Genomic DNA, 25591 nt, shown 5'->3' with positions numbered 1-25591 from the left:
CGTCGCCCCTGCCGTTGCGCGGACCTCGGCCTCAGCGGGCCCGGCGGCGCGGCGGTGACAGACGGATTAGCCGACGGTCCCCAGTCCGGGAGTAGCCCGCCCACAGGCTGTGGCGTGCGCGTCCGCACGGCCCGGGGCCGGGACAGGTGCCGCGCGGCACCGCTCGGGCATCGCCTTGAGGTCGCGGGCGACGCCCGCCCCGTCCCGCCGGCCGCCCAGCCCAGCCCGCCGCCCACCGTCGGGGCGTCCCGGGAGCCGATGCGCGCCCGCTGAGCCCGGCCGGCCGCCATGGCCGCGCGCCCCGGCCCGCTCTGGCTCCTGGGCCTGGCGCTGTGCGCGCTGGGCGGCTGTGGCCCTGGTCTGCGCCCCCCGCCCGGCTGTCCCCAGCGTCGTCTGGGCGCGCGCGAGCGCCGCGACATGCAGCGCGAGATCCTGGCGGTGTTCGGGCTGCCCGGGCGGCCCCGGCCCCGCGCGCCGCCCGCCGCCGCCCGCCTGCCCGCGTCCGCGCCGCTCTTCATGCTGGACCTCTACCACGCCATGGCCGGCGACGACGACGAGGACGGCGGGCCCCCGGAGGGGCGCCTGAGCCGCGCAGACCTGGTCATGAGCTTCGTCAACATGGGTAAGTGCGGGCCGCCGCGGATGGCGTCGGGGACCCGCGGTGACCGTGTGCACGGCGGGCTGAGTGTCAGGGCCCCGGTGTCCCCACGGTGGCCCCTGGGGAGTGAACACCAGCTGCATCCTTAGGCAGTGCCAGACCTTGGCCGGGAACGGGGAGTCTCGAGGGATGGACGCAGCCCACAGCGGAGCGGGGACCGCCAGGGTCAGGGAAGGTCTCGGGCGCGTGGGGCTCCCGGGCTGCAGAGTGGGCAGGAGCGGCGGGGCGTGCGGACGCCCAGGGGCTGCATCCGCCCCTCCCAGCGCGCCCAGGGGTAAGAATCTGCCATGTCGCGCCCACCTGGGCTGCACCAGGAAGACGGTCTGGTCCTGGGAGACAGATGAGTAAACAGAGGCTGGGATGCTGTCACTGTGATAAGGGCAGTGCTGAGGAGAGGGACAAAGTTCAGTGTGGAAACCCGTGGTCACACCATCAGAGTGACCAGAGCTGACCCACCTGCCCTGAGTCCACAGCAGGCTCTTCCCCGCGGAGCCTCGCGGCCTGGGCGGGGCGGCTGTCAGGGGAGCCTCTGGGGGAGGGGCAGGCTCTCAGCTTGGTGGGGCAGGGACTGTGTCTTGTCACCTGGGGCCCCAGCGGCTGGGATGTGGCCTGGCATGGAGTGCGTGTCCAGGCCTGTGGAAGGGCCCAGTGGGCAGCCTGGACCCTCTTTGTTCCCCGGGCAAAGCCTGCTTTTCCTCTCTGCACACAGTTTTCTCTCAACCATGGAGCCATTTACTCTTGAAGGTCTCAATGTTATTTTTTCCCACTAGAAAACTCTCCGTAGTCTATGGTCCTGAGTACTTCCTGTCGGCCAGACCCCTGTCTGCTTTGCCTCCTGTCCACGGCTAGTGACAGGCAGAGGTCTGGGCTGGGCAGACAGCAGGCTGGGCCTGGGGACCCAGGGACCACAGCTCAGCCTGAGGGTCGGGGGAGCCATGGGCTGAGAGCAGGGAGAGGACCCTGGCCACGGCCACCGGCCTCCTGTCACCTACAGCATCGCTCTCGACCCTCCAGCACCCCTGTTCACAGCCGTGGTCCTCATCCCATCTCCCAGATGAGGACAGGGAGGCTTGGAGAGGCAATGTCACACCTAGGATGGCACAACCTCTACCTGCTGAGCCAGGACAGTCTTCTGACTGTACACCCAGTGCTCAAGGAGGTGACATTTCTGTTGTCACGTTCGGGTCTGAGGGTAGAGAGAGCTTTCTGAGGGATTTCGGCTGAAGAACACGGGGGACCGAGCAGCTGCAGGTTTTGTGGGGTCCTCAGCCACTTGCTTCCTATGCTAGGGCAGGGAGAAGGGACAGCCAAGCCTCTGCTCCCACTACCCCAGAGCTGGTGGTGGGCCGAGGTGGGGACCGAGCGGCGGGAGGCAGCCGGTAACCAGTGCTGAGAGACCAGCGCCAGGCACAGGGCTCCGGCGAGTGGGATCTGGATGCCACCCTCCTGGTTAGAGGGCAGGGTGGGGACTTGGGACAGAGGAGACTATATGTGGGGCTGGTACCAGGGCTCCATCCTCAGGAGAGGCTGACCTGGGGCTCAGGACCGAGAAGAGTTGAGGATGGCGTCCCCCAAGAATATGTCCAGCGGAGGCACCCATCAGAATGAATCACACTCGCCCACGTCCTGTTCCCCCGGCATGCAGGGGGTGGGGGGTCAAGGCATGCACAGCCTGGAGCAAGCTGTTGCGGAGTCCAGCAAGGCCTACTCCTGCTGTGTGACTTTAGAGCAATCACTTGCCCCCTCTGAGCCTGGACCCCTCCTTGTAAAGTGGGGCTGCTAGTGATCTGTCCTCAGGGTGGTTGTGTGATTGGTTGATAGAGGGGGAGGAGCAGAAATTCAGCCCCACTCCCCTCAGAGAGTGCACCTGTGCCTGGCCACTGGAGGCCCCAGTCCCTCCCAGCTAGCCCAGCCTTGGCATGGAAGTGACAGGAACGTCCCCACATGTCTTGTACACATGTGAAACCCAGAAATGGCCAACCAAAGAGTGTCTGTAGCTGTTCTTAGGGTAGAAATTAGCATGTGAACTTTCACAGCCTTACAACTGGTCATGCAATTCATGTGAACCTGTTTTGCCAGCCCCACTTCATGGGCTCAGAGAGGTTAAGTGGCCACCCCAGGGCCACACAGCATGTCCAGGGCAACATCCACAGCTGTGGATTCCAAATCCCAGCTTCTTCCCACGCCAGCTCTGCGTGTTTCATTAAGACCCGGGGCCTTGGAGGGACGCTGCGGGATTAACAAGCAGATCTTTGTTCCGGGGAGGGCGGGCGCGGCTGTCAGAGGGCCTTCTTTATCCTCTGCGCTAATGGCGCTGGGGGAACTCTCTGGGTTAGAGTGGTGTTGACTGGCAATCACGGAGGCTGTCTGGGGCACTGGACCCTTACCAGGATCCTCTCTGTGTTTGGAGCCCCGGGCCCCAGGCCCCGAAGCACCAGGAGTGGAATCGCAGGGCCCTGTGGCGTCACACCCACGCCCCGGCTCCCACGCCTGCTGCCTCAGCCCCACCTCTCCCGCCGGCCTCACCTGGCTCCTGAGAAGCCAGGCCTGGTGCCCCCAGGCCCCTGCCCGTCGCTGGCAGCCGTGGGACCCAGAGCCCAGGGCGTGTCCAGGCCTCCCACCCACGGCTCAGGCGTGGTGAGCAGTGGGCGCTCCAGGACGCTCGTCGTGATTCACGCGCCTGCGCTGGGGCCAGGGCCGCGGGCATCGGTGCCCGCCTGGCCTGCGTGTCCACAGCAGCCCGGAGACCCACAGCTCCTCTTCGTCCCAGCAGTGACGGGGCTGTTACCGCGTGGAGCAGATGGATCCCGTCCCTGGTCCCCTGAGCCTGGGCCGCTCCTGGTAAAGTGGGGCTCCCAGCGATCTGTCACCCAGGTTCCTGTACCGCCTGGGCCCGCCACTAATTCCTGCGTGTCCCCAGCCGTGCCCCTTCCCTTCTCTGGGCCTCTGCTCCCTCGTCCAGTCTGCAGTGGTGGTGTCAGAACGAGGGGCTCCCGCCCTGGCCTGTGGCTGTGTCAGAGGCGTCTTCTCACAGCATCCCGTCCCCTGCCCCAGTGCCGCTCCCAGCCTGGCCCCTCCTGAGGGAGGAAGGGCGGCAGGAAGGACCACTCTGCTCCTTCTCCCGGAACCCTCTCCACCAGGGATCCGTGGAGAGGCACATGCCCCTGTTCCAGATGGAGAAACCGAGGCACAAACAGCACTGGCAGGCGGAAGTCTAGCCAGGGTCCCTCTGCCCTGACCCTTTCCTGCACCAGACTAGTTTATCCCCGTGGTGTCTGGCGGCTGCGGACAGGGGTGTGGAACTGCTGGTTTGGGAGAATTGGGACTGCCTGGGGGTCAGGAACCTGCCGGGCCCTGCTCTGCCCTTGCCAGCCCTGTGGCCTTGAAGGGCGACGCTCTAGCTCCATGGGCCCCAGGGTCACAGCCTTCGCTTGTTTACTAGGGAACTCTTTCACTCTCCCACTCGTTCGTTCATTCATTCAACAAATGGTTGTCAGGCACAGTTCTAGCTGCTGGGACACAGCAGTGAACAAAACCAAGGCCTTGCCGCCGTGGAGCTGACCTTCCAGCAGGAGAGACAAATAGTAAATACATGAGCCATGAAGGTGATTGTCAGGGGCGCTGGACAGGGACCCCCTCTGGAAACAGGAAGGGCCGAACACGGCAGGGCAGACAGGACTGGGGTGAGGGTGTCTGACCTGGGACTCGCACACACAGAATTGGCATCCTGACTCCCACACCTGCTCTCAGTGTGATCTGGGCTTTCCAGCCCACCTCTCCCAGCCTCAGTTTCCTCCTCTGGAACATGGACATACTCAGCTTATGGGGCTGTTTTGGGCTTGTGTGAGATGCTACCCAGTGGTGATCACATGCGCAGAACCTCCACGTCTATTCTTTCATTTCCATCTCACAATGACTGTCACATCTTTGTTTTAAAAGGAGGAGCGTGAGTGAGGCTCAGAGAGGTTAGGTGATTTTCCCAGGACACACAGCAATTTGTCTCTCTGCCTCCACAGCCTCCACTGCATCTGCCATTCTCCCCAGGATGCGGCCTGGCCCTTCATAGGGTACAGTGAGTGCTGCATGTGAATGTGTTGTAAACGGAGAATCCTGCTTTTAAAGTATCTTCATTGTTTTGGGATTTATGGAAATAATGCATGTTCATTATACAAAATCCAAATTATACAGAAACATAGCATGGATGCCCCTGGGAATCTCATTCCTACTAGACAGTCCCTCCAGCAACCACTTTCTGATTTCAATCACTGTAGATTCATTCGAGCTCCTCTTTGAACTTCATATAAATGGAATCATATAGTGTATGATCTTGTGCCTAGTCCTTCAATATAATTCAGTATAATTTGAGATTCATGCATGTTATTGTAACATCTGTAGTTCTTTGTTTAGAGACAGGCTCTCGCTCTGTTGCCCGGCTGGAGTGCAGTGGTATGATTATAGCTCACTGTGACCTTGAGCTCCTAGGCTCCAGTGATCCTTCTGCCTCAGCCTCTCAAGTCGCAGAGGCTACAGGTAGACCATGATGCCCAGCTCATTTTTTTCCCCTATATTTTTTACAGACAGGGTCTCACTATGTTACCCGGGCTGGTCTCGAACTCTTGGCCTCAGGCAATTCTCCCCACCTCAGCCTCCCAAATTGCTGGGATTACAGGCATGATCCCCTGCACCCAGCCCATAGTTATTTTTAAAATAATTAATTTGTATTCCATTGCATGAATATACCACAATCCATCCATTATTATTAATAGACATTTGGGCTGTTTCTAGTTTTGGGTAATTATGAATAAAGCTGCTCTAAATGTTCTTATACACACCCTTCTTTGGATATATTAAAGCTGAATTTTAATCCTGGGTGTGCCGCTTGGGAACTCTGAGACACTGGAAGCTTGCTGAAAGTCTCTGAACCTCAGTTTGCACACCTTTGCGACAAGGTAGGGAGGGCGTGCCTCCCAGGGCTGCGTGGGACGCAGTGAGCTGTGCAGTGTGCTCGGCTGGACGCCGGACGCTCGGCAGGAACTTAATAAATGGGAGCTGGTCTGTCACACCCTACTTCTGTGCCTTTGCTCATTTTGTACCCTCTTCATAGAATATATTCGCCTCCGTTTTTGCTTGTCAAAATCCACCCCTCTTTTAAAAGGAAGTGGGCCAGGATTTCCATAGATCTGACTGCTCCCAGCCCCACTCCATCCCCTAGAGACAGGCCTTTTCTGCAATGGAAGTGCTGTCCCTCATCGTACTTCTGCTAGGGGTCTGGTCACCTTCTGCCTGTGAGACTCAGGGGCACATCCAGCTCCTTTTCTTCCTACTTCTTGGGAAACCCTGAACAACCTCAAAACAGAGACCAAATCTGACTCTTCACAGCGTCCCCCCCACACACTGTGTACCAGCCCCTGCGTGGCGGGAGCTCCGGGCAGACTCGCAGCGTTGGAAGAGGAGCACAGCAGCAGGCAGGGGCCCGAGAGCCAGGCAGGGGCTGGGCCTGCTCGATGGGCAGAAGGGGGCCAGCCCTCCCATCCCGTGGAAGCCGACAGTGGGTGCCACAGCTCCCTGGGTTTTCCCCTGGGACCCTGAGTCCCCACTGGGCCCTGCCTGGAGGAAGGTGGCTTCAGCAGGCATTCTTGGACACCTGTTGACAGAAGAACCTGTGGACAAGTGACCCCTCATCCCTATATGGCCACCCATTGAATCCAGGGCCACTCGCTTCACAGTGGCCCCGAGTCTGAACATCCACGTCATGGGCCCCCAACCTAATGTGTGACCCCTGGGAAGCCTCTGCCCCTTCTGGGCCTCAGTTTCCCCATCTTTGCAGGGTTGCCCGAAGGCCTTTCCAGCTCTGACCAGAGAATGTGCCCACTCCCCGCCCGCTCATGGGGGCTCCTCCCCATGGAAACCTCTCCCCCACAGGCAGGAGGCAAGTGTCACCGTGCCCAGGTCTCTCTGGAAAATTCCCAGAGTTCAGTTCTTTCCCGCGGTTCAACTGGAGGAACTGCATCTTTCTTGCTCATCACATCTCCTGGGATCTATTTCTGGCCTTGGCGGGCTTGATGTGGTGGCGCGTGTGGGTGTTCCTTTTTAATTTGGGGCCCGGAGCCGTCTGAGGCCCGGACCGGTAATTACGACGCAGAGCCAGTTATGGAAACAGCTCCTGAGAAAAGCCAGTGAGGAGACCTGGCCGAAAGTACCTTGGAGGTGAAGCCCCGGGCCTGTTCTGGCGGCGCTGAGATTTCCGGGTGCGCGAAACCCCTTCAGGACGCAGGCTGACGGGTCACCATCCTGTGGCTCTTCCGTTGGCCTCGGAGGCCGTGGAGACCCGGGTGGGTCTTGCGTGAGGTCTGACATGGCCCCTTGGCCTTCGCCACGAGCAGGACTGGCCAGACGGGCCCAGCCTGTCCGCCCGGGGCACTGGGGCAGCCTGCCCTCGCCTCAGGGGCCAGGCTGGGAGGAGGCGAGTCCCACAGCCACGTGACACGGCGGTGGCACCTGATGGAGACACTGTGCCGTGGAAGCCACTCCCAGACCAGCAACGATGCCCCAGCCCCAGGGGCTGTGGGTGCCGGACACTGAGCCGCTGTCCTGGGGACAGGCAGCCCTTGGGAAGAGTGGCTGCCCCCCCCGGAGCACAGAGGGCTGGACGCGCTGACCGCTGAGCGCCTCTCGTGTCCACCTCGCACGGCTCCGTCCCTGCCCTCGAAGGGCTTTCTGTCCAGAGGGGCAGCTGAACCTGGAGCAGGAGCCCTGGCACCGGGGAAAGGGGGAGACCAACGGCCTGATCCGTGTGGGGTCCCAGGAGAAGGAGGCTCCTCAGCCGGCCTGAGAGGGAAGCAGCCTGTCGTGCCGGGAGGGCCGACCCCAGACAGCGTTCTCAGGAGGGGTCCCGGGGAGGGCGTTTGCAGCCAGAAGGTGCAAGAGGCCGAGAGGGACAGAGGGCAGGGCCAGGTCAGGGAGGGCTGGAGCACAGGGCTGAGCTTAGGCCCCTCCGTGGGCCCTGCGGGGCTGGGACGGGTCTGAGGGACGCGGGACGGGTCCACAGGTCAGAAGAGTCTGTTCTCTGAACAGCCACTCAGAGCTGGAGGGAGAGGGTGTCTGGAAGTCTTACTTTTTGGCCAGAAACAAGACAGATTTAGGTTGTCTGGGTGAGTCTAAATTCTGTCCGGGGCTCAAAAATAGCTGGAGCCTTTGTTGGTGTTGGGCCGATGGCCGCAGGGCTGGGCATCTGGAGGCCTGGCATGCGAGTGGCAGGCGCAGCACCCCGGACGTGGCTGGTGGCCGTGGCGGGTGGAGGCTCCTCCTGCCCACAGCAGGCCTTTCCTGGAAACGTGGGATCCAGAGGTGGTTTTAGCCGGGGCTGGAGGAGGAGGCCCAGGGTTCCATCAGCGCACGTTGGTGACTCACGATTGCTTATTCTCCTGGGGCCCCAGTGAGGTTGTTCAGAAAGTAAATCCATTTGCTGCTTCTCCAGACAGAAGCCAGTTCAGCTTTTGACCATTTGGGGCAGCTTTTATAATTTTGTGGAAAATAAACATTTAGAGGTGCCTGTGAAAGTAGGTATAGTTTTGTCTGTTTCCCATGCTCAATGAATTGTTTTCTATGTATGTCTTTTCATATTGTACCCACTGCGTCTTTGGGATTGTTGTGTCAAAGGGTAAATCACATGTAATTTTGTCAGCCAAATTCCTTCTCTGAACAGCTTTCCTATCAGGAACGCATGAGAACGTCAGATCTTAACCCATTTCTCTCTCAAAGGTGGTGCAGTGCACACTGTGAAGAACACCCATGACTCTAGGGCCCATAACTGTCTCTGTTTCCTTCCTAGCACTTACGATAGAAACGACATTGCCTATTTTACATGTTTTTTGTTTATATCTTCCCTCCACCATTAGACTATAAACTCCATGAATGTGGAGAAATTGTCTTGTTCACTGATGCCCAGAATAGTGTTGTACATAGAGAGTAAGAACTGGGTAAAGTTGTTTATAAAGTGAACAAGATGAATTCATGGATACATAAACGAGTAAGTGAATACATTTATTTATGAAAAGATAATTCAAAGTCTTTTTTCTAACCAAAAATTAAGACATCGAAAGACACCCACGGGTGCTGTTGGACAATGCACGACCCAGTCCTTCTCCGTCGTGGCCTCCTCCTGCCCAAGCACGTCTGGCCCCGGCCCCTGCCCAGCACAGCTGCTTGCCCGTCTGCCACTGGGCCAGGTCCCCACCGCGAGGACAGGAAGTGCTCCCCACATCCGCCCTGGGCCGCACAGCCCGGTGCTTTTTAAAAACCTGGCTTGCGGTCACGGAGCCCCGTAGCCAGAGAGAGAATTTTTAAAAAGACTCACAAACATGTAATTAAAATCTCAGTGTTGGGTTTTGAGGGCGCTGGGCGGCTCCCGCCCCTGCTTTCTGGAAACACAGATTTTTACTGTGTGAAAGTGACAGGAGGCTAAAGTGAGACCGCCCTAAATATACCATCCCGGGCATTTCCGTGCAGGGAACTGTGGGATTTATTCCGCAACCTCGGACCCTGCCAGACTGCTGAACCAGCCCCCAGACAGACGGACCAGGGCCGTCTCGGGTCCCAGCTCCAGCCTGTGCGCCAGCTCAGCCTCCACGGAGTCTTCAACCCCCACTCGCCCCACCAGTCCCTGCTGCCCCGCCCCCGGTGCTCCCCGCTGGCCACAGGCACAGCCCATGTCCTGGCCCGGCTCCCCTGCTGTGCCCCACACCTGCTGGCCTAAGGGCACCTCCACACCTGTGCAGGTGGGGTCCCCTCTGCCTACACTGCCCTCCCTCCCTGCCACCTTCTCCAACCGCTGAAACTCCGTCCCATCCTTCCAGGCCAGTTCAGGTGTCACCTCCTCTGTGGAGCCTGCTCAGCTCCCACCACCCAGTGGGACCCTTGGACTTCCCAGCACCTGACTGGGCCTCTCCAGCGGCTTGTCACTCCCACCCTGGCTTTTCTTGCTCCTTTCCACGTTTCCCTCCTTCTTCATTCCTCCTTCTCCTTGTTCCAAAGCGGGAAGCTGGGTCCTTTGCCCTCTGCTATTTCTGGGTGGTCACTTGTCCTGCCCTGCCCTTGGGTCCCTCCGCTCTAGGCCTGTGCCCGGCAGTGCCCTGACACTGTGGCAGGTTCACTCTCCTGCCTCAGCCCAGCTCAGCTGTTGGCTCTGAGCCCCCGACCTCACCCAGCGCCCCCATCCAGGCCCAGGCACACTCTGGATAGCCCGTGTCCTGCTGAGATGCCCTCGGTTATGTCCCTGCCCACCAAGTTTCTCCGGGAGGGCCTGGCCCTTTCCTGCCTTGGGTCTGATGTCTGTCTCCCCTTTGGCCTGGGAGCTCCCAGGGGAGGGCCCAGACTCTGTCTCACCTGCAGGTCCCAGGGCCAGCTGGGGGCAGGGTGGTGAGAGCAGGGTTTGGGGCTCAGGGTGCACCTGACTCCACGACCTCTCACAGCCTTGTCTACATTGCGGAATCCTGTCTATACCCTGGGGCAGACCTAGAACAAGACCATTTGCGGAGGAGGAAGCTGGCTCTGCCCAGGCCTCCGAGAGCCCCCCAAGGCAGTGGATGACACCAGATCACCCGGCTCTGCCCACTCAGGAGCCTGAGTCACCCCGAGTGACTGGCTCTGCTTTGCCTTCCAGTGGAGCGAGACCGAGCCCTGGGCCACCAGGAGCCCCACTGGAAGGAGTTCCGCTTTGACCTGACCCAGATCCCGACGGGGGAGGCGGTCACAGCCGCGGAGTTCCGGATTTACAAGGTGCCCAGCACCCGCCCACTCAACAGGACCCTCCACGTCAGCTTGTTCCAGGTGGTCCAGGAGCAATCCAACAGGTGCCTTCCCCTGGGCCCAGGCGCCCGCCCCGCCTCACCTCTCCTGGGCAAGGCCCCGTGTGTCTCCCCCACTGGGGGCTGCAGTGGGGGAGGGGGAGGATCTGTTCCCAGAGGATGGAAAAGGGAGCCTGGGAGACGGGAAAGATGTTTGTCCCGAGGCCTCTGGGCACTGAGCAAAGAGCCCAGAGACAGTCCTGGCTTCAGGTCCCATCCTGCCATCCTGGCTGTGAGACCTTGGTCAGGTCACTGAGCCTCAATTTCTCCATCTGTACTCAGGCGCAGTAACACCTTTGTGGGCCCACTCAGTGAGATGCGTCGTGGGAGGAGCCAGCCCAGAGTGGGATGCTCCAGTGACGGTCCCCAAGCGGGCACTAGAAACTCACAGGCAGCTGTGCCGGCCACCGGTTAATTGTTCTTTCATGTCCACAGGGAGTCTGACTTGTTCTTTTTGGATCTTCAGACGCTCCGAGCTGGGGACGAGGGCTGGCTGGTGCTGGATGTCACAGCAGCCAGTGACCGCTGGCTGCTGCACCGTAACCAGGATCTGGGACTCCGCCTCTATGTGGAAACCGAGGATGGTGAGGCTGAGGGGCTGCTCCCCTGGGGCCCTCACAGGCTGTCCCTGCAGAGGCAAGACAGTGGTGGTGGCCTCCTCTGGCCCTGGTGTCCCGCCATTCTCGGCTTTGCCCACTGTGAGGGCCGATGAGGTCCAGACAGGAGGTCCTGGACAGGTGGCCCTGCTCTCCCGCAGAACCCACATTTGAGTCGCTAAGAGAGTGAGTCCGTGTCTTCCTGCCCCGGGACACAGGCAGTTCTGCCCCCGGAGTAGCTTCTGCACTGGGAAGGGAAAGAGGGGAGGTGGCTGCACCCCCAGGCTTTGAGTCCGAGAGGCCTAGGTTTGAAGCCCAGCTCGGCAATGCTCCCCTCGGTGGCCTTGGCCTCAGTTTTCTCATCCAGAGAACGAGGATTCCCTCTCACTCCACAGGGATTTAGGGGGACAGCCTCCTTCATACGGGTCAGTGGGCAAGGCCAAAGGTGGGCATGAGGGTGGCGTGTTTGTGGCCCAGCAAGAGGGTGCGTGGCACTGCAGAGCCGGCCAGGGAGCGGTTGGGAGGGGCTGAGACTGAGGGAGGGCACAGGGGTGGCTGAGTTAGGGTAAACCAGGGCGAGGTGTTTGGAGTTTGGGTGGCTGATTTTACTTAATAGCAGGGAGGAAGACAGGAGCTGGTTCAGGCTTTTGCAAAGAACCCTCAGAGATGCTCCCCTCCAGGGGTGGCACGTGACTCCCACCTGTCCATGCGGGTGACGCTCAGGGACTTGCTGTCTGACACCATATGGACCGGGTGGGGCAGAACCTGCACGATGAGGAGCCTGACAAGCTCCACGTCGCCCAGGGAGGAAGGTCACGTCCACACCGTGTGGAGAACGGCGCTTCCCCTCGGAGGCCGCCGCCCCCAAGCCCATAGCCCCTTCCAGCCACGAGAAAACTCTCTGCAGAATACCTGACAAGTACTTCTCGGAACTGTCACGGTCATCAAAAACAAGGCAAGTGTAGCCTAAGCAGTCGTAACAACTAACTGCGATGAGATCCTGGAACAGTGAAAGGACATTAGGAGAAAATTTATGAAATCTGAATAAATGATGGCATGTGCTTAGTAATAAGATATCCATATTGGTTCATTAGCTGTGACAAGGCTACCCTAGTAGTGTAAAATATTAATATTTCCCAAGGGAAACTAGGTCCAGATATATGGGAACGCTCTGTGCTACCTTTGAATATTTTTCTATAAATCTCGATTGTTGTAAAATTAAAACTTGACTGAACATCTACATAAAATAAGCCACCCGCTGACTTCACGGGGGAGGGCAGACTGAGAAGGGCGAGAGTGACATCAGAGAGACCAGTTGGAGCCACACAGCGGTCCAGGCGGGAGCTGCGAGGGCGCCTTGGTGTGGAGATGGAGAAAGGTGGATGAATTAGCAAGGTCAGGATGCAGGTCTAGCTGGGGAACAGGTGAGGGAAGAGGGATCGTGGATGACATGTGGACCCAACCAGTGGATAGCTTTTTTTTTTTTTTTTATTTATCATTGGCTTTATTTTGTAGATAGGAAAACTAAGGTGCTACACGAAAATGAAATCCATTGTACAATGTATAACATAAGTCAGAGATCTTGAAACAGAATTAGAATCTATCATTTCCCACCTTTAGTCAATAAACTTTATTCATCTTTAAAGGAGGTAAAAAATTACTCATATTAAACATGCTGAAAATAAACATCACTAATTAAACATTACACCTCTCTTACCTCTTTTCATTCATTAACACTCTGGAGTAGAAATAATGATGGTTTTTGTTATGGCTTCATTATTTCTTTAAAATATTTACTTCAACAAATTTCATTTGGGAAACATAATAAGTAATGCCATTGGGTTTTAAAAATAATTGAATCTTTTTTTTTTTTTTTTTTTTTTTGAGACAGAGTCTCACTTTGTTGTCCAGGCTAGAGTGAGTGCCGTGGCGTCAGCCTAGCTCACAGCAACCTCAAACTCCTGGGCTTGAGTGATCCTTCTGCCTCAGCCCCCCGAGTAGCTGGGACTACAGGCATGCGCCACCATGCCCGGCTAATTTTTTATATATATATCAGTTGGCCAATTAATTTCTTTCTATTTATAGTAGAGACGGGGTCTCGCTCTTGCTCAGGCTGGTTTTGAACTCCTGACCTCGAGCAATCCGCCCGCCTCGGCCTCCCAAGAGCTAGGATTACAGGCGTGAGCCACAGCGCCCGGCCTAATAATTGAATCTTAATCATTAAGCTAAAGACATAGCAAGAAAACAAGACATTATTACTTGAAGGTTGTCTCAGTCTACTGTTCGCTCCCTAATCAGACACCCTTAAACCAATTCCAATAGAAAGTCTAAGAAATTCATGGATCGATCTCCAAAGCACCTCAGGGAAAGTGCTAATACACTTAGAACAACAGTTAGAACAACAATGGTAAAAGGACATCTTATTTAAACTTTTGAAATAATAAAACAACATAGCAGGCCGGGCACCATGGCTCACGCCTGTAATCCTAGCACTCTGGGAGGCCGAAGTGGGAGGATCGGTTGAGCTCAGGAGTTCCAGACCAGCCTGAGCAAGAGCGAGACCCCGTCTCTACTAAAAACAGAAAAATTAGCCAGGTGCGGTGGCACATGCCTGTAGTCCCAGCTACTCTACTCAGGAGGCTGAGGCAGGAGGATATCTTGGGCCCAGGAGTGTGAGGCTGCATGCAGTGAGCTATGATGACGCCATGGCACTCTAGCCCAGGTGACAGAGTAAGACTCTGTCTCAAACAAACAAAAAAAGCCATATAGCAGTGGGAACCCTTGTGAAATTTTTTTGTTTTGGTAACAAGATCTGGATAGTTTTTAATAGATTTTTTTGGCCTCAGTTGGCAGAAAATAGAGGAAGGGCAGGTTTTGGGTAGAAAGTCAAGAGTTCTTCTGTGGCTGGAATATAGAGACCCCTGGGGTCCTACTGAGATCCTTGGACCTCATGGAAATGCCCAGGGACAGGTGGGTGTGGAGGTCCAGGTGTGGTAAGCGCTGGAATGTAAGTGGATTTAAAGCCATGGGACCGTCCCTGCTCACCTGGGCAAGGAGTGTGTCTCTGGAGACGAAGGGGGTGGCCCAGAGCCCTGTGGCCTCCAACAGGAGGGCCCAGGAAACCTGAAGGGCAAGGTGACCCAGACGCCAAGAGAGGAAAGTGTTTGCAGAAGCAGGGGCTTGTCATCTGTGTCCTGCTGTGAGCACTGAAGACAAGGACAGAAGTGACCAAAGGATTTAGTTACAGAAGGATGTGATGACCAAGAGCTCAGTGTGGGGACAAAGTCTGATGGGGGAGGTGGAGGGAGAGAGGCAGTGGAGACAGGAGACAGCTCTTTCCAGAACCTTTGCTGGGAAAGGGGAGCAGAGGATTGGGGTGGTGGCTGGAGAGAAATGGGGGACAGGGCAGTGTCTTTACAGGTTAGGCAACACTCCTGCACTTCTGTGGGATGGCATTGACTCAGTGGAGAGGGAAGAAAATGGCAAAATTCAGCACACATTCAAGGGTGAGAGGCAGAAGACAGGGGGGCAGGCACTTCAGGTGCAGGGGCCCTTCTGATGGCTGCGTGGGAGGGACAACGTGCCCCACTGTGCAATGAGGGGTGAGCCTGAGCCCCCGTGTTTGCTGTGGGGCAGGCACCACTCTCCCGGCTGTCACAGGACTAAACCAGGGCACCCGGCACAGAGGGAGTGTCAGAGAGGGGTGGCTCATCCCCACCATCAGCGTCACCCTGCTGTGCCTGTTCCTTAGATACTGGCTGGCGTCTCTGGGGAGGTTCTGGAGGGTTTGCAGTTTCTGTCTGAGGCTCCACGAGGCAGGAGGGATTGGGGTGACCCGTAGCCTGGCCTCGGCTCTGCCCTGCGCCCGGGGCCTGTGCGTGGGACACGGTGGACCGAAGGCGGCACCATCCGGGCCTGAAGGGGCGGCAACGGCCCCCAGCCCGGCCCAGCGCGGGAGCAGCTCCCTCCGTGTCCCTGCGGCTGGCCGGCAGGAGCCTGGCGCCTGGCCGCGGACACCCGGCTCCGAGCACGACCGGGCGCGCGTCACGGCGCGGGCACCCTCCCTGCTCTGTGATGCGGTGGCGCTGCCGGGGCGCGCGCGCGGGGCGCCCCAGCTTGTGCCCCGACCTCGGAGCGGGCGGACGATGGCGGCGCGGCGGCTCCTGGCGGCGGCGCTCGGGACCTGCGTCCCCGCCGGCCGCGCGGGGCCCGCGCTGGCCCAGGGCTGCTTCTGGCGCGGCTTTGCCACCAGCCCCCGGGCCCGCGTCAAATTCTACACCGACCCCGTGGAGGTGGTGAAGGACATCTCCGATGGGGCCACCGTCATGATGGGGGGCTTCGGGCTCTGCGGGATCCCGGAGAACCTGATCGGGGCGCTGCTCAAGACGGGCGTGAAGGACCTGAAGGTGGTCAGCAGCAACGTGGGGGTGAAGGACTTCGGCCTGGGCCTCTTGATGGCCACCAAGCAGGTCCGCCGCGTCGTGTGCTCGTACGTGGGCGAGAACCCGCTGTGCGAGAGCCAGTACCTGTCGGGCGAGCTGGAGCTGGAGCTGACGCCGCAGGGCACCCTGGCCGAGCGCATCCGCGCGGGCGGCGCCGGCGTGCCCGCCTTCTACACGCCCACGGGCTACGGCACCATGGTGCAGGAAGGGGGCTCCCCCATCAGGTACTTCCCGGACGGCCACCTGGCCATCATGAGCCAGCCCCGGGAGGTGAGGGAGTTCAACGGCGAGCACTACCTGCTGGAGCACGCCATCCGGGCCGACTTCGCCCTGATCAAGGGCTGGAAGGCCGACCGCTCCGGAAACATCATCTTCAGGAAGAGCGCGAGGAACTTCAACGCGCCCATGTGCAAAGCCGCGGATATCTCGGTGGTGGAGGTGGAAGAAATCGTCGACGTGGGGGCTTTCCCCCCAGAGGACATCCATGTCCCTAGCATTTACGTGGATCGCGTGATAAAGGGGCCGAAATATGAGAAGAGAATCGAGCGGATGAGGTTCCAGGGACAGAAGACTGGAGAAGTCCTAGACAAGGACGACCCCAAAGTACGCATCATCAAACGGGCAGCTCTGGAGTTCGAGGACGGCATGTACGCCAACCTGGGCATCGGGATCCCGCTGCTGGCCAGCAACTACATCAGCCGGGACATGACCGTGTACCTGCACAGCGAGAACGGCGTCCTGGGCTTGGGCCCGTTTCCTCCCAAAGCTGAGATGGACGCGGATCTCATCAACGCGGGCAAGGAGACGGTGTCGGTGGTTCCCGGGGGCTGTTTTTTCGCCAGCGATGAATCCTTCGCTATGATCCGAGGGGGACACCTCCACCTCAGCATGCTCGGAGCCATGCAGGTGTCCAAGTACGGCGACCTGGCCAACTGGATGATTCCCGGCAAGAAGGTGAAAGGAATGGGCGGTGCGATGGATCTGGTGTCCAGTCTCAAGACCAAAGTGGTGGTCACCATGGAGCACTGCACGAGGAACAACAGCCCCAAGATCATGGATAAATGCACCATGCCGCTGACCGGGAAGCGCTGTGTGGACCGCATCATCACCGAGAAGGCCGTGTTCGACGTGCACAAGAAGAAGGGGCTGACGCTGGTGGAGCTCTGGAAGGACTTGACCGTGGATGACATCAAAAAGAGCACGGGGTGCGCCTTTAACGTGTCCCCCAACCTCAAGCCCATGCAGCAGGTGGCGACCTGAGCCGGGAGGCAGCCCTTGGGCGCGGAGCCTGGGCCTCCCAGGGCTGGCTGCTGCCCTCTCAGACTTCACTGCACAGATGGTGTTCTCTCTGGAGGGACGTGACTTTAATAAACACAGAAGGAAACCAGCCGAGGGCGTCTGGTGTGTTCTTGAGTACCGCAGGTCGCTCTGTGACCGTCCGCCGAGGAACGCGCCTCTCCCGTCTCTGTGGTTCACCTTAAATTCCAGCAGCTGGAGAGAGTCCCAGCTGATGGCACCCGCGCGCCTCCCTCATAATCCGGTCACAGAACGCAGACAAAAGACGAGGGAGAAAGCACCCCCAGGGCATAGCTAAGGGGCTGTCTCACTACTGCTGAGACACGTGGAGAGACATGCACGTGAACCTGTGACGGAGAAACGCCGTCTTCGTGGAGGTGGCCCCTGTAGCTTCTCTGACTTTCATCTGGGCCTTTCATTTCATTGGTAAAGTCTGTTTCCCAGCACCCTCCCCTCTGCCCCCCACGTCTCTCCTCCTGGTGCCTAAATAGGTGACCCTAGAAGGAAAACAGGACCGTGTCCAGGGGATGGGACCTGGTAATGGGAGAGACGGGAGGGGGCTGGTGCTGACAGCCCACAGGGAAGGTTCCTGTAGAAAGAAGCCGTGTCTGTGTTGCCCAAGACGCTCATGATGCAAGAGGTCTAGAGACCTAAGCGACGGACTGGAAGGGTTTTCTCCACTTGAGCTGCAGGCTCCTGCATCCTCCAGACCAGACGCCTAGATCCTTCCCCCTGTTAGAGGCCCAAGTGGCCTCTGGTGTAGCAGCCCTCAGAAGCCAGGAGGGGCTGTGAGGTGTTTCATCCTGAGTCTGTAGTCTCAAAACTAAAGTGAGAAGAATGTGTGTGAGTCCATGTGTGTACGTGTGTGTGCTTGTGTGTGCGTGTGTGTGTGCCCGTGCGTGTGCCCGTGCGTGTGCATGTGCATGTGTGCGTGTGCGTGTGCATGTGTGTGTGTGCGTGTGTGTACTGTTGAAGACCAAGCCTGGCACGCAGCCTGCACCCTGTAAGTGAGCTCCAGGGGTTCACAGAGCCGACGGGAGCGTGCCGGGCAGAGCAGTAAGTTCTCGGTGGTCAAGGACGGCCTTTCCGAGAGGCCCCATGAGAGCCTCACCCGACAACGGAAGGGCCGGATCCTGGACAGGGGAGACGGCACTCGCTGAGGGGACAGCCTGGGGTTGTGGGGAAGTGGCCAGGCACCATGGCTGGGGGGAGGGTGGGATGAAATGTGGTTGAGTGGACGGTGGGGCACATTTGGGGGCTTCTGGGGAGGGGCGGCTGACTTGTGCTGGCTGTGAGAGTTTCTAGCAGGAGCGCGGAAAAGGCAGAGGGCCCAGGAGCGCACGGCGAGACCGCCCAACTCTGAATCCACCAGGACGGTCTGCCAGGGCTGGGCAGCCTAGGGACTGCCACCGCCAGGACTGCCCGCCTTCCTGCAGCCAGCTGGAGCTGGGGGCCCTGCCCAGGGATGGGTGGGCACAAAGCGGAGCTGGGGCAAGGGGGCTCTGGGCTCTGGAAGGAGGGACTGGGGCCTCCCCCGGGCCTGCCAGATGCAAGCTCTGAACAGAGACCAGGCATCAGTCCCCTTCTGCCCCGCAGCCCCCAGCCAGGTCTCTGCAGTTGGCTGGGGAAGGATGTGACTGTCCTGGCTCTGTCCCAGCTTGCTCTGGGACCTTGAGCAGTTGCTGCCCTCCTTGGGCCTTCGTTGCTGCTCCTGTAAAATGGGCGCCTGGGACCAGCTGCTCGCAAGGGTCCTCAGTCAGGCTCTGGTGGCCTGCGAGGCCTACAGAGGGGTCCCCGGCACCCAACTCCTCTGGCTCAGAGGAGGTCTGGGAGGGCTTGTTGGGGAATTGACCTAATGTGTCATCATGTCTGGGCCCAGGAGACCCCCACAACTGCAGAGCCTGGAACATAGGTAGTTGCACAAAAGAAAGGCAAGTAGTGAACAAAGCCTGGAGGACTGACGGCCCCTCCCCCCACAGCCAGGGCTCCCCAGCAGCACACAGCCCTGGGTCCCAGGTCGTCCCCACGTGGCAGCCAGTGTCCGGAGTTCCCCTCCAGGTCCTGGCATCGGTGATTGCCGGCCACCCCACTTGGTGCTCTGTTCCCTCCCCATGTGACTTCTCCCGCCTGTCCCTCTGCTCCTGAGGCTCTGCCTCCTGTGGCTCGGCCGCTTCCCACACCCCTGACTCGCCAGGACCCGACTGCCGACTGGCTTGTCCGGGTTCCAGTGGCGGGGCCTGCGCCTGCACCCTCCCTGTCTATGGGGCTCTGGTCCTCGTTCCGAGAGGGAGCCTGTCCCGGGCCCAGAGCAGTTGTTTGTGGCAGGTGAGGTCACGGGTCAAAGGTTGGTCTCTGCATCGATTGGTTCACTCAGGTGTCCAGTGGACACCTGGTCTGAGGCACAGCTGCTTCAGGGCTGACCTTTGCGAGGGCCCGAGGGTGGGGCAGGCGGCGTCCTTGACCTGCAGTGTACAATGGAGGCCCACATTGTATAATGTGCCTATGAATGTAGGGGTGTGTGTGTGTGTGTACACATGTACATGCATGTGCGTGTGTGCACGTGTGCGCCTATCAGTGCTGTGACATGGCAGTGAAACGTGCTCTCGTGCAAGCTGACCACTTGGCACTGTGTTTAAAGAGACGCACTCGTGAGCTAGTGACCCTGCTTCCGGGACTCAGGGCAAGAAGATCTCACACGCGCAAAATGCAGAGGCTCCGCCGCAGCCTCGTCTTCACAGCGAGAGCCGGGAGACCCCCAACGTGACCCAGGACAAGCGACCTCTCAGTGATCACGGTGTGCGCCCCACGGGACTTCATACGCTGGAAATGTTTAGTGCAGACATTTTAACAACCAGAAAATTGTTTATGTTAAAAAGCAGAAAAGCCTGGTGTGGCGGCTCGTGCCTGTAATCCCGGCAACTCAGGAGGCTGAGGCGGGAGGGTCGTTGAGGCCAGGAGTTCGAGACCAGCCTTGGCAGCATAGCCAGGCCAGTCTCTGAAAAAAACAATTGCAGAAAATACAGACTTCTTTCCTGGGCTCACAACTGTTTAAAACTTAAATCCACATAATGAAAATAGCCTGGAAAAATTAAAACGATCATGTAGGAGTTGAGGAGGGGGTTAGGAATATTTTTTCTCAAAGGCTTCTTTACTGTGGTTATTATGTTGCTCTCACAGTAAGAAAGGAAGAGAGGTCATTTGGAACGCAAACAGGTGCAGGGGGAACTGTGGGTTTGGTCAGGCTTCGCGTGTCCAGGGACAGGGATCAGGGTTTTAACGGCTTCCTCGGTCTCCGGGCGGCTGTGGGAAAAATCCCTTTCCACAGGCTTCGCGGACCTGGGGCTGAGCCCGAGCCAGGTCCCGCCTGCAGCCTCCCGTCTGTCTCTTTCTTTTTCTCAGCCGTCCTGGGCTTGGGCTCTGGAATGAGACCGACGGGGCTGAGCCGGGCTCCGGGACTGGGCTGCAGGGCTGGTCTCCGCCCCGCGGAGCTGGCGCCTCCTCTGCGGGCCTCAGGGAGCCGGTCGCCGGCCCTGGGCTGCGCGGCTGAGCAGGACTCGCTGACCGCGCGTGCTGCCCCGCTGTCCCGCCAGGGGCGACAGGTTCGCACTCCACGGAGCAGGCGGGAAGGCAGGACACGGGCCTCTGAGGCCTCGAGGTGGGAGCCCCGTTCTGGCAGTCACGGGCAGGGCTCTGGGTCGCCACGGAAGGCCCTGAAGTGTCTTCTGTGACGTGCGCACTTCGGGATTACTCAGAGGCCGAACGAGGTGCCAGTGGGGAGATCCTTTGCAACTCGACACGAACGTCTGTGTCGTGATTATCACTGATACCCACGCCTGCGGCTCATGAGGCCCCTCACCCGCCTCCTCCAGATCTGCCGCCAGGGAACTGGGGCTGGACTGGGGCCTCTGGGCTTCAGGTGAGGAAACTGAGGCTCAGCCGGCCCCTCAGGCCCTCAGGCTCCAGGCCCCTGGCCCCGCTGGGGGAGAGGTCCCTCTGTGTCCCCGTGCAAGGCCCCCACCTGTGAGTGACCCTCTCCTCTGTCTCAGGGCACAGCGTGGATCCTGGCCTGGCCGGTCTGCTGGGGCGACGGGCACCACGCGCCAGACAGCCTTTCATGGTCACTTTCTTCAGGGCCAGCGCGAGCCCCGTCCGCGCCCCTCGGGCAGTGAGGCCACTGAAGAGGAGGCAGCCGAAAAGAACCAACGAGCTGCCGCACCCCAACAGACTCCCGGGGATCTTCGGTGAGGGCCGGGCCTGGCCTGGGTTGGGCCCTGCAGGCTTTGGCCGAGAGGTGGGGCAAGAACCAGGTGGTGGCACAGAGCCTCGGGGCCCTCGGTTCAGTTTAAGCCCTGATCACTCTCCAGCAACCGTCCCCGACTCTGTCTTTGCTTGAGGCACCGTGCCGACCGGCCGCTCCACTCTGCAGGCCTCGCAGCCTCTGCCCTGCCTGTCCCTGCCGCCCGGAAGTCCCGTCGCTGCTCCCCTGGCTCTCCCAGGCCTTTCCCAGGAGCCTGCCTCAGCTGGAGCCCGGGCGCCCTGCAGGACCCTCAGCTGTTTATGGGAAGGTCTCCCCCAACAGGGCCAAGCCCCTCGGGACCAGGGATAGGTCTGACCCGGCCATGTGTCCTCCTTCACAGAGACTCAGTGCTTTGGCTGCCTCGATGGGAGCCACTTGAACGCGAGAAATGGGTGTGGGGAGAGGGGGTGGGCACGAGTCAAGAGGGGTCTCCAGGGGAAAGAAAGAGGAGGCCCAGGATGGCCGAGGGTCCTGCTGGGCTGTCTATGGGAGCATCAGGCGGCTCACAGGCTGATAGACAGGGGAGGCCAGCCGACCTCAGGGCTCCCCTAGCCACGGGGAGCCACGGAGTGCTCTTGAGCTGGGCCATGGCACGAGCAGAGCTCCAGGGGGGCTTTATGAGACCAAATGGTTTCCTGACATTTGTTTATCCAACAAATGTGCCCATCAGGGCGACCCCTACTCTAGCACCCCGTGGGCACAGCACAGAGCAGGAACGCCAGAAAGACCTTGTCCCGTCTGTCCCTGCAGATGACGTCCACGGCTCCGGCGGCCGGCAGGTTTGCCGTCGGCACGAGCTCTACGTCAGCTTCCAGGACCTCGGCTGGCTGGTAATTTCTGACCCTTCTCCGTCTTTCTTAAATGAAAATCCCCACGTGTGGCTCACACGTGTATCTGCAGGGAGGACATAGGGTTATGGGTGACTTCCATTTTCTCTCTCTGTTTTTTAGACAGGGTCTTGCTCTGTCTCCCAGGCTGGAGTTCAGTGACACAATCACAGCTCACAGCAGCCTCAAACTCTTGGGCTCAGATGATCCTCCTGCCTTAGACTTTTGAGTAATTGGGACTACAGGCATGCACCACTATGCCCAGCTAATTTCTTTTTTTTTTTATAAAGACAAGTCTCGCTATATTGCCTGGACTGGTCTTGAACTCCTGGCCTCAAGTGATCCTCCTGCCTCGGCCTCCCAAAATGCTGGGATCACAGACGTGAGTCACCACACCCAGCCCAGTTTTTTTCTTTCTTTCTTTCTTTTTTTTTTTTTTTTTTTTTTTTTTTGAGACAAGGTCTTACTCTTTTGCGCAGGCTGGAGTGCCAGGACGCGATCATGGCTCACTGCAGCCTCAAGCTCCCAGGCTCAAGTGATCCTCATTCCTCCCAAGTAGCCAGAGCTACAGGTGGCACCACCACGGCCTGCTAATTTTTGTTTTATTTTATTTTTCGTAGAGACAGGTCTCATTATGTTGCCCGGGCTGGTCTTGAACTCCTCGGCCTCCCAAGGTTCCGGGATTACAGGTGTGAGCCACTGAGCCCGGCTCCAGTTTTCTTTTTCTGTTTTTCTGTTTTCCAAGTTTTCTAAAGTGAGAATATGTTACTTACAGTGAAGAAGAGGTTTTGCTGTTGTTTTGGTTTTTGTTTTTGTAAAAACCATGAAAATGAGGACTGAATCCTCAGCCAGCTAGGCTGTGGGCGCTGCCACAGGGACCCGAGACGGGCGGCGGTGCCCGGGCGTGGCTGTGACCGCGGCCCGGGGCGCGGGCGGGGGGCAGGCTGGGAGGACAGAGCGAGGCGGGAGTGAGGGGCAGAGCTCGGGCTCTGTCTGCAGAGGGTCCTGGTGGACTCGGCCCCTGAGGGTGGGCGGATGGCCCTGAGGCTCCGGGAGGCGAGGGGCAGTCCTGGGTCGTCCTGTGACGCATCCTCTGACAGGACTGGGGGCGGAGGAGGGGCGCGTGCTAGGACTCACCTTCCCCCCTGTCCCCAGGACTGGGTCATCGCCCCCCAAGGCTACTCGGCCTATTACTGTGAGGGGGAGTGCTCCTTCCCTCTGGACTCCTGCATGAACGCCACCAACCACGCCATCCTGCAGTCCCTGGTCAGTGTCTCCCGTCACGCCGGGCCCGGGCCTGAGGAGAGGGGCTGGTGCGCCAGGAGGGCCGCGAGGGCACCTGCTCCGGGTCTCAGGGCGCGTTCTCTGTGTGGGCTCGGTGAGGTGGTGAAATCCCGCAGCTCTGCAGAATCCGCTCCCTCACGGCCCCGCTTGTACACGCAGACACAGCCCCGAACACGGCTACACCCGCACTTACACATGGTTCAGTACACGTACACATCCCGTGTGCTGCACACGCGCATGTGGGTCACTTATGTCCCTGCGTGTGGGCACCCAGACTGACAGGCACCGCTCCTCACGGTCACAGGCATGGCACCCAGTAGACATGGGGTACCTGTCTCTCGGGGACCTGCGTAATCTTGACCCACATGTGTGCCTGTGTGCACTGGCGTGTCTCGTTACCAAACCCACAAGGGGGTTCTGGCCCTGTTGCTCACGGCACAGAAGCCCATCACTGAGGCGGCGAGGGTGGCCAAGGAGGCCTGATAATTTATCACAGGTGACACCTCCTGGGAGAGGAGCGATGCCTCAGATCCGCCCGAGGGCAGGGTGTGTGAGGGAGGGAGGGTGGGTGGCGTGTGCGCCAATGTCCTCTGGCGCTCTCCGTTTCTGGGAGACGGCCGCAGAAGGGAGCGGGTTAGTGGAAGAGCAAGATTATGACGTCTGGTTGAGGAGCCCGACGGCCCGGGAACCCCAAGCATAAGGAAGCCGCAGGGAAGGCACAGACGGGGTGTCACTGTGTGTTTGCTCCTGGGGCCGGTTACAGTCTGACCACGACACACACGCACCACGTGAGGGACACACACGCACCACGTGAGGGACGTGTGGTGCTTTTCCCCACCCCCGCCATGGGGGTGGGGGCAGGGCGAGTCCGGGCTCCGGCTGTCAACCCCTTGGCATTGTCCTAGTTTCTTCCTCAGCCGTTTGTGTTTTCTCTCAACTGTGGGGTTTTCCATGCCTCAGTCTGGGGCAACTTTAAAAGATGAAGAAAAGTTTCTATGGAAACATCATTGCTGCTGCTTCTTGCTAAGTGTTTGTATGGCGATTCTGGCACCGACTTCCTTGCAGAACTTTTTACCCAGAATCCTAGTTCCTAGGATCCCTCGGCCTTATGTTCTTCTAGTAAGAGGTTGTTCGAAGGTGATGCCCGTGTGAGAGGAAAGGAATTGGCAAAAGTGGCCGTGACCTGTAACACTTCCTTTCTCAGGGTCACATGGCGTTGTCAGGACACCTGGACAAGCTCAGGGGAATGACAGGACTCATGGGGTGGCCAAGCCCAGCCTTTGCGCCCTGCGGCTCTCAGGATCAGGCGAGGGAGGTGCTTGGGGAGGTGATCACACCTCCCCGGACTCCCGTCCCTCTGCCACACACCCCTGCCACTCACTTAGCCCAAGCCCCCAGCGGCTCCACGAGCCACCAGGCAGCAGGGAAGATGGGCGCTACCGTCTGGGGGAGGCTGTGGGTGAGCTGGTCAGCAAACCACCAGTACGACCACGCGTCCTGTGACCAAGAGAAGTCGGGCCCTCAGGGGAGGGTGCCAGGCTGGGCCTCTGTGCACAGGGAGGTTCCATGTTGGGAGTTGGAGGAAGAATGTTCCAGGCAGAAGGAGCAAGTGCGAGGCCCTAAGGCAGGAGTGAGCCTGGGGGCTTCAGGGCCAGCAGGGAGGCGGGGCTGGGCAGAGAGCGAAGGGGGGGGGGCGGTGATGCTGGGGATGGGCAGGCCACTCTCCTCGGGCCTGGGGGTCTCTGGAAAAGAGGGTGGGTCTTATTCCAAGTCCCCTGGGAAGCTGTGGGGGTGTTTAGCAGGGCCTGGCTGTGGTGGGAGGGTGGGCAGTAGGGGTCAGTGGTGTGAGAGGCAGGCAGACCAGTGACAGCTGCTGTGGTCACTTGATGGGGCACCCTGGAGACAGGCCAGGGCGGGGAGCAGGCTGAGTGGGGGGCTGGGCTGGGGAGGCCTTGGAGGCTGCCAGGCTCATGCCCCTGCATGCACCCCTCACTGCCCAGGTGCACCTGATGAAGCCGGACGCAGTCCCCAAGGCGTGCTGTGCGCCCACCAAGCTGAGCGCCACCTCTGTGCTCTACTATGACAGCAGCAACAACGTCATCCTGCGCAAGCACCGCAACATGGTGGTCAAGGCCTGCGGCTGCCACTGAGGCCCTTGCCCACCTGGCCCCTACCTGGCCCTGTTGTAGCCGCCCCTTCCCATCTGGGTCAGGCCCTGCTCCAGGGACAGGAAACCCTCAGACCTGGCCAGACCACAGGCAGAGCCCTCAAAATCATGTCCATGTCCCTCCCTGCTTCAGGCCAGGCTTGGTCCTCTCCAGGCCCCTGTGCTCCCCTCTCTCTGAA

General features: G+C 59.3%; 2 protein-coding genes across 3 annotated transcripts; both read left to right on the top strand.

The window, feature by feature from the left end:
* Positions 1-288: 288 nt before the first annotated feature.
* LOC109731042 (bone morphogenetic protein 8A) lies at positions 289-25591 on the top strand. Of its 2 annotated transcripts, XM_075996942.1 has the most exons (7): positions 289-622; positions 10320-10509; positions 10939-11087; positions 20884-21078; positions 21885-21964; positions 23117-23227; positions 25246-25591. In XM_075996942.1, exons 1-7 carry the CDS (start codon positions 289-291, stop codon positions 25393-25395), a joined length of 1209 nt encoding a protein of 402 aa, XP_075853057.1. In that variant the 3' UTR covers positions 25396-25591. The 2 variants fall into 2 exon arrangements, with proteins under 2 accessions (XP_075853057.1, XP_075853053.1); XM_075996938.1 differs by lacking the exon at positions 25246-25591 and having other exon boundaries at positions 23117-23697.
* OXCT2 (3-oxoacid CoA-transferase 2) lies at positions 15179-16928 on the top strand. Its single transcript, XM_075996937.1, has one exon. It carries the CDS (start codon positions 15245-15247, stop codon positions 16799-16801), a length of 1557 nt encoding a protein of 518 aa, XP_075853052.1. The 5' UTR covers positions 15179-15244; the 3' UTR covers positions 16802-16928.

This window comes from Microcebus murinus, chromosome 2 (assembly GCF_040939455.1).
Source record: "Microcebus murinus isolate Inina chromosome 2, M.murinus_Inina_mat1.0, whole genome shotgun sequence".
NCBI classification, from domain to species: domain Eukaryota; kingdom Metazoa; phylum Chordata; class Mammalia; order Primates; family Cheirogaleidae; genus Microcebus; species Microcebus murinus.
Note: the sequence above shows the minus strand (reverse complement) of the source record. Positions and strands in the feature narration are given on the sequence as shown.